The sequence below is a fragment of the Cynocephalus volans genome, chromosome 4, assembly GCF_027409185.1.
Source record: "Cynocephalus volans isolate mCynVol1 chromosome 4, mCynVol1.pri, whole genome shotgun sequence".
NCBI classification, from domain to species: Eukaryota; Metazoa; Chordata; class Mammalia; order Dermoptera; family Cynocephalidae; genus Cynocephalus; species Cynocephalus volans.
In genome coordinates, this window is record NC_084463.1 from 153,046,127 (window position 1) to 153,054,535 (window position 8,409).

The window sequence follows — 8,409 nt, forward strand, 5'->3', positions numbered from 1 at the left end:
TCTTTCTCAAATTCAGCTTTTGTGTCAAGGATGGAAAGAGGACAAGAAAAATCTCCTTTGAAGTCCACGTTCAGTATTTTCATTACCCCAAATTATCAGCATTCAAAGGCACAGAGACAGGATTGTCCAAACACCTGGCAAGAACCCCATCTGTGTTAGAATTCTAAACACAGTGCGATGTTTTTGTCCCTCAATGAGCTTTGCAGGCTAATTCTGGAATGGCTTGATTCATGTATCTGACTGATTGATAATCTGGCATTAAAAAAATGGGACAGGTCCTTTGGAATAAGAGGAGAACTGGAAACCAGGCCATGCTGCTTGGCAGAAACAGGAAGAAGCGACTTGGCAGGTGACAGGCTGCAGAGGTTTTAACAGGCTTGCTCTTTGGGGTAAACTGTCTAGCATTTAAATCCACTGTGCTCTTATGCTCATCAAAAACAACCCAAAGAAAGTAGAATTGATGTTGGGACTCCAGGGGGCTGTGGACTTAGAGATAAGGTGACTCCAGAGTGCATATAAACCTAGGAGCATGTCACTCACCTTATCCCAGAATTTAGAATTTAGAAAAAATAATTCTAAGTGTGTGAGTCAGACCATGTGCCACGCACAGTGTGCAAATTATGTCCTTCTCAATAATATTGTGACTTTGGCATTGTGATCCCCGTTTAACTAAGAAGGAAGCTGAGATTCAGAAAGGTTAATTAACTTGCTCAAGGTCTTAAGGGATTTAAGTACACATATGATTTCAAAGCCTATGTCCTTAATACTGTACAGTAGGGTTTCTCCAACAAAGTGTTTTCTGGCTCCACATGAGGCTGATATAGGTTTCCGGTTTGGGACCTGTCAGACGTTTGCGTGCCTAAGGCAGTGAGCTCTTCTAGCCCTGGCTTTTTCTGCTTACTATCTATGAAATCCTGCACTGGTCACTTCAGGTCTTTGACTTTTATGTTCTTCTTTCAAAAGTGGGATCAACAATATATATTTCCAAGGATTTCTGAAGTATCAAGTGAAGTAAAGTTTTTGAAAAATGTAAAGTGCTTTATAAATCTAAAAGATTTTTTTATCATTAGTAAGCAATGATCAAGTCAATCCACAGTCATGTTAATTTACATTCAATGAAACTTTATTTTTTTATTCCAGCTTATGACCTTGGCTTCATGGCAGAGAATGACACCGTGGTGACGGGATTTGTTCTGATGGGGTTCCAGCTGCAGGCAGAGCTGCAGACAGGTCTCTTCTTTGTGTTCCTGGCCCTTTATCTCATCATCATGGGGGGCAACCTGGGCATGATAGGGCTAATTCAGAGTGACCCTCGGCTCCAGACTCCCATGTACTTCTTCCTCAGCCACCTTTCCTTCCTTGACATTTGCTACTCTTCTGTTATTGTCCCTCAGTTGCTCGAGACCTTGCGGACTGATGAAATGGTCATCACCTATGGGCAATGTGCTACACAGTTCTTCTTTTTCACACTCTGTGCTAGCACTGAATGCTTCCTTTTGGCAGCGATGGCCTATGATCGCTATGAGGCTGTGTGTAATCCCCTCCTCTATGCCACAGCCATGACACCACGGACCCTTCTGGGGCTGGTGGCTGGGGCATATGCTGGTGCCATGGTCAATTCTGTGATCCGCACTGGGTGTACCTTCTCAATCTCCTTCTGTAAGTCCAACCATGTGGACTTCTTCTTTTGTGACCTCCCACCCCTGCTAAAGCTTGCCTGTACTGAGACCAGGCCACGAGAGCAGATAATCTACTTCTTAGCATTCTTAGTCATTACAACCAGCATTTCAGTGGTTCTTATATCCTACCTATTCATTATTCAGTCTATTCTGAAGATTCGTACTGCAGGTGGCAAAACCAAGGCCTTCTCCACCTGTGCTTCTCACATGACCGCAGTGGCTCTTTTCTTTGGAACACTCATATTTATTTACCTGAAAGGTAACATGGGCAAGTCTCTTGGGGAAGACAAGATTGTGTCAATATTTTACACTGTCATAATCCCCATGCTAAACCCAATGATCTACAGCCTGAGAAACAAGGAAGTAAAGGAGGCTCTGAAAAAAGTTTTAAACAGGATGAGGGTTTCCCAAGAAAGGTAAAACTTGAGCTCCATTATTCTAGAAGTTCCTGCAAATTATCCTCTGGGCTTTTGTGTTGCCACCTTAGCAACACAAAAAATAATATAAACCAGATCTCATAATTACAAAGACATATTGAGGCAGAACAACACAGATTTGGGTTCCTGTGCTTTTTTAGCTCTATAACCTTGAGCCAGAAATGCTCTACTTCAGTTTTCTCAGAATGTATATGAAGATTCCAGAATATATATAAACCTAGGAGCATGTCACTCACGTTATCGTCAGTAAAACTTTCTGTGTTGCTATGGTTAACGGTCAAGAGATCTTTAGCTAAGACCAAGAGAGATGGAATGTCAAAGGGTGTAGTAAATAATAACATCCTACAAAATGTAAGATTTTTCTTACCAGTCCTGAGTATTGTTGAGTTTTTTCTCAGTTACTTGAATTTTTCTTCTACTAAGGTCATTTTTGTATATAGAATGATAACAAAACAAAAGCTCATTGTTTACATAGTGAGGGCAGTCAAATTCTTTGGTTGTGGATAGTGGGTGGATATGAGCCTTGACCAAAGAAAACTTTTTTTTTTTTTTTTAACATTCATTCATCTAGTTGAGGCATTTGTCATGGAAAATACAAACAGCTAAACAGAAGAAGAAAAAATAAAGAGTAAAAAAGAGATGTGAACTGGGGAATGTTCAACTAGAATGTTAAGCCTACTTTCCAAGATGACACGGAGGGCAAAGACACTGTAGAATGGAAGAAAGATGTAATGATTTACATTAATTACTGTAAACAATTTGATCTTAATGTAGAGCTGAACTGAGTCCCATATATAACTTTGTGATTTTTCTTGGTCACCAAAGGTCAGAAGCTCTATTTTTTTTCTGAAGTGTTGTTCATGGACCATCTGCCTCAATTAATTCAAGTTATTTTCTATTTTTCAGTGATGAAAAACACTGTCTACTTTCATCTCCTCTAGGACATTTACTTTACCATGAGAATACAGATAACTATAAATCTAGCTGCCACCTTTAAATTACCTCCATGTCTGCTAGAAATATTATCTGGGAAACATCTCTATGGAGGTCCACAATCTTATTCATCAATTCAGCAAATATTTAATGATATCTACTATGGGTCTAATACTCAAGATATAATAACAGATAAGATAGACATGATTCCTTCTGCATGGAGATTAGGATCTAGGGCATAGACTGTCATTAAATCATTACAGTTAACCATTTTTTTTTTTTAAAACAATTTTGGAAAGTGGACCAAAAGAAAAAGTACCGGGTATTGTTATGCTATATAATAGGGTTTGGATCTAGTTTGGTGAGGTCAGAAGAGGCTTCCCCGAGGAGCTAACATTTAAGCAGAGGCCTAAGGAATAAGTATGCCATAGTCATGGGCTGGGGAGACTCTTCCAGATAGAAAGAGTTGCAAAAACAAGGGCCCGTGAAATGGAATGCAGTGAGGAACTGAGAGAAGCCAGAGTGGCTGTAGCATGAATGAGGGGGCTTAGTGTGAGATGCAACTGGTGAATTCAGGTCACAGAAACCAGGTCACAGAGCCTTGCAGATTTTCTTAGGGATTTGTGTATTTTATTCCAAGAGCAGTGGTGAAATGGTCAGATCTGAATTTTAAAAAGATCCCTTTGGCTGCAGTGTAATGGGTGGAGAGGGGGCTTGTGGTGATGGAGATGAGGGAAGTAGACTTACTTTGTCTATAAAACAACAATTGGTATATCCCAGTGTATGGTATTTGATTTCCATGCAATACTTCATTCTAGAATACATGTTAGGCTGGAGAAAGTTAGCAGGTGCATGACCATGATGTTGGTTTAGGATTGATTCTTCATAAAATGGTGAAATTGGGGAAATATGTTTTTGGCAATGCTCACCTTTTCTTTCCTTTTTTAAAAATTGGTCATGAGTATTCATGGAGTACAAAGCTGACCATCACCACTTGTGCCTAAGATGGGATGGCCAGATCAATACTGGCAGCATGCCCATTAACACAAATTGAGATTGTACCTGTGTCCCCCACCCAATTAATCCCCAACCTCCCTCCCCCTCCCCCTGTCTCCCACCCCACTCTGCAACCCTAGGTATGCTCTCCCTCTGCAAGTCCAACACACCACTCTGGTCTTTCTTTCCTTTCTCCTTTCTCTCTTAGCTCCCACTTATGAGTGAGTACATGAGGTATTTTTCTCTCTATGCTTTGCTTATTTCACTCAACATAAGTTTCTCCAAGCTCATCCATGTTGCTGTGAATGGAAGAATTTCATTCTTTTTTACGGCTGAGTAGTATTCCATGGTGTATATACACCACATTTTCTTTATCCAGTCATCTGTTGATGGACATTTAGGTTGGTTCCATGTCTTGGCTATCGTAAACAGAACTGCAATGAACATGGGAGTGCAGGTGTCCCTTTGACCTACCTATTCCTTTGGGTACAAATTCAGAAGTGGGATTGCTGGATTGTATGGAAGATCTATCTGTAGTTGTTTGAGAAACCTCCGTACTGTTTTCCATAGTGGTTGTACTAATTTACAGTCCTATCAACAGTGTAGGAATGTTGCCTTCTTTCCACATCCTCACCAGCATTTGTTATTCTCTGTGTTTTTTTTTATAGCCAGTCTAACCGGGTGAGGTGATATCTCAATGTAGTTTTAATTTGCATTTCCCTGATAATTAGTGATGTTGAGCATTTTTTCATGTACCTGTTGGCCATTTGTAGTCTTCCTTAGAAAAATGTCTATTCAGCTCCTTTGCCCATTTTTTAATTGGGCTATTTGGTTTTTTTACTGGGCAATGAAACTAGACATGCACCTCTCACCCTATACCAAAATCAACTCAAAATGGATTAAAGACTTAGGTATAAGACCTGAAACTGTAAAACTACTAAGGGAAAATATAGGGGAAACACTTCGGGAATTAGGTCTGGGCACAGACTTTATGAACAAGAGCCCAAAAGCACAAGCAACAAAAGAAAAATGTAAACAAATGGGATTATATCAAACTAAAAAGCTTCTGCACAGGAAAGGAAACAATCAACAGAGCGAAATGACAACTTACAGCATGGGAGGAAATTTTTGCAAACTATACATCCAACAAGAGATTAGTATCCAGAATATACAAGGATGCTCACCTTTTCATTGGGGCAGGGCACCTTTTCTTCCATAAAGTGTAATCTTCCTCAGGTGTACACAAGTATACACCATCTGTTCCTTCATTAAAGTTGTCATCAACTACTCTTTGTTAAGGGGTCAACATATTGTCATTAACCTCCTACTACGTGCCAGGCTATGTTAATGGGCTTAAGAAACCTTCTTCTTGTGTGCTTAAAGGCAGAAAGAAACTTCAATCAAAAAACAAAGAAATGGGCAAAATGCTAGACAATGGGTTTGCTATTTTGTCAGTAATGGGAACCCCTTCATACTCCTGCTAATTTCTTCACTGTGGGTGGCAACCAGTTCTGTCTATAAACGAGTGAACTTTGATACATGTACAGTATTCAATGTATATAAAATTGCTTTAGGTATGCACCAAGTGAACAAAAATAAAATAAAGTTTTAGTGTGTTTTAGGGAACTACCTCCTTTTTTTAAAAAAAAATTGAAACATAATTGATAATATATATTTGTGGGGTACAGAGTTGAATATCAAAACCTGTGTGCAATGTGTGATGATCAAAACAGGATAATTAGCATATTCATTACAAACATAATCATTCATTGTGTCCATTAACCAATTTCTCACTAACCCCCCTCCCTCTCCCCCTTTCCCACCTCTAATAAACACAGATAGAACTCCTTCTAATCAATGTGAAAGGCACTGGAGAAAATGACATTTATGTTTTATTGCCAATTACATATATTAATAAACAAATGACAACATTAATAAATTACCTAATGTGTGTCAGGTTCTATGCTAAGAGTTTTCACTTATCTAATTTAAAGTTCTCATTCTTATTTATTTAAAACATTTTTAATAAAGAAATACATTTTGGTCTTGAGTTGGGCGTGGCTCTCAGCTCCTCTACGGATGACTGGATAAGGAAAATGTGGTACATATACACAATGGAATACAACTCAGCTATAAAAAAGAATGAAATTCTGCCATTTGCAGCAACATGGATGAGAAAATTATAAGTGAAATAAACTGGGCAGAGAAAGAGGAATATCACATGTCCTCAATCATAAGTGGGAGATAAAAAAAAAAAAGAAAAGAAAGAAAGAAACAAGGAAACAACAATCACAATAATACATTGAACTTTCAGAGGAGAGAATAGAACTGTGGTTACTAGAGGTGGGAAAAGGGGAGGGGGAGGGAGATTAGCGAGAAATTGGTTAATGGACACAACGAATGATTATGTTTTGTAATCAATATGCTAATTATGCTGCTTTAGTCAGCACACATTGTACCCAGGTATTGATATTCAACTCTGTACCCCACAAATATGTATAATCAATAATGATTCGATAAAAAGTTTGATCAGACAAATCAGACCATAAAAATCATTTTGATATATATAATTTTGTCTAGTAAAAGTGTCCTATAAAGATTTAATTTTTTAAATTGGCACGTATTGATTGTACATATTTATGGGGTACAGAGTTATAGTTCAATATATGTGTACAATGTGTGAGGATGAAGTGAGGATAATTAGCATTATTCATTATTGCAAAACTTTACCATTTCTTTGTGATAAAAATTTCTCATTCTTAAAACAGCAACAAAAAATAACAGTCCCATTTTAAAAATAGACTCTACACTACACAGTCTTTTAAAAATAGAATCAGTAATCTTAGAGTTGTTTTCTGCCCCCTCCCCCAACTTCGAAGTGTATTTCTTTTAGGAGTAAAGCTTTAGAATTATAAATTTTTAGCTGTATTACTTTGGCCTCAATCTACCAAAAATAATATCAAAAAAATGAAGAAAGCAGACTCTTAAACTCTGAAATGACCTGTTTAACTCAATATATCAAGAAGCCAAGGCACTATGGTCTTGTCATCATTAAGAGCAACACCAGTACTTTAATTGTGGATTTCAATTTTTCAGTATATCAGTTTGCATGAATGAGTGTAGGCGTAAAGCTAATTAACTAGATTATCAGCACAAGGGCATGGGTGTAGAGTGGAGTGATGGTTATAACCCATACAACACAAAATCTAGGGCCTTTGACAGAGTGTTTCTTCTGTTTATGGGTATGGATAGAGAGTCCTAATACTTCAGTCTGGGAGGGTGGCAATACTACAGGTAAGAGCAAAAACAACCAGAAACATTTTTTTTTTTCTATCATGAAGATTAATACAGAATAGACAGAAATACTTCTCAGATTTCTTTTTCTCCCCTTCTTGCTCAAATCCTGTTCGTCTAATCTACTGGGAAGGGAAAATGCCATCGAGGCCATGTGCAAATGACCACAAGAACAGAGCTGCTCAAACCCCAACACTACCACCCCCCATGGACCTCCCATAGCTTTTTGGTGGCAATGGGGGTAGAGGGCAAAGAGTGAAGGAATCCTTTTGGTTAAAAGGTTTTTTACTGTGATGGAGTTCAAAGAAGGTAAGTTAGCTTTAGGTTTTGAATCTTATTTTGCCTGATGCTGAATTTAAACCTCAAACAATATTTTCTCCTGAATCTTACTTAGATATAGAGTGTGAGGAGGATAAATCACCGGAGAAATTGGAGAAAGCTGACAGAAGTTGAAAGGAAAGTAGGCTGCAGTCTTCCCTGTAGAGGATCTGCGAGGCAGCTTGTGGAGGTCAGGATGCTTCATGGACGTTATACAATTCACCCTTTTAATCCTATAGGGAGAGAAAATCTCAGCTGTTTCAACTTATCTCTTCTTCAAAAATCATAAGTTTTCTGCAAATAGTTGAAAAGAACATTGTGTCTTTCTTTTTCTCAACATATCTTTGTCCTTATTTAAAACATAATAGTGCAAACACAAAAATAAAAAAAAAATTGACAGTAACAGCAATGAAAAAGTCTTTTTTAAAAATTGTAATGGAATGAATATAGGAACTCTTTCTAATTCTACCCTTGCTAAATTTTCTCCTTTGGGTTTTAATCCCCCCCGCCCCCACTAAAGGTACTGTAAAAAAAAAAAAAAAAAAAAGCTGTTTAATTCCTGATGCTCTGTATATTCACTACAGACACAGCTTAAAATAAACTAAAAAATTCACTACTTTAATAAATTAACTCTTTTTTCCTTTTACATTTATTTTTCTTAGTTGACCTGTGATCATTGAGAGGCTAGTATATGCTGATCAGGGCACTGATCTAGCGGTTTTTGAACTATATCAGACAAACAAAAATCTCTG

At 37.8% G+C, this 8,409-nt stretch overlaps 1 protein-coding gene across 1 annotated transcript; it reads left to right on the forward strand.

Moving 5' to 3' along the window:
• The first annotated feature begins 1,157 nt into the window (after positions 1-1,157).
• On the forward strand, positions 1,158-2,099 carry LOC134376607 (olfactory receptor 9I1-like). Its single transcript, XM_063095096.1, has one exon. The coding sequence runs from the start codon at positions 1,158-1,160 to the stop codon at positions 2,097-2,099; it is 942 nt and encodes a 313-aa protein (XP_062951166.1).
• Positions 2,100-8,409: the final 6,310 nt, after the last annotated feature.

Bases quoted from the DNA above. Each gene is read 5' to 3' on its own strand.
- LOC134376607 (XM_063095096.1), top strand. From the start codon at position 1,158: ATGGCAGAGAATGACACCGTGGTGACGGGATTTGTTCTGATGGGGTTC.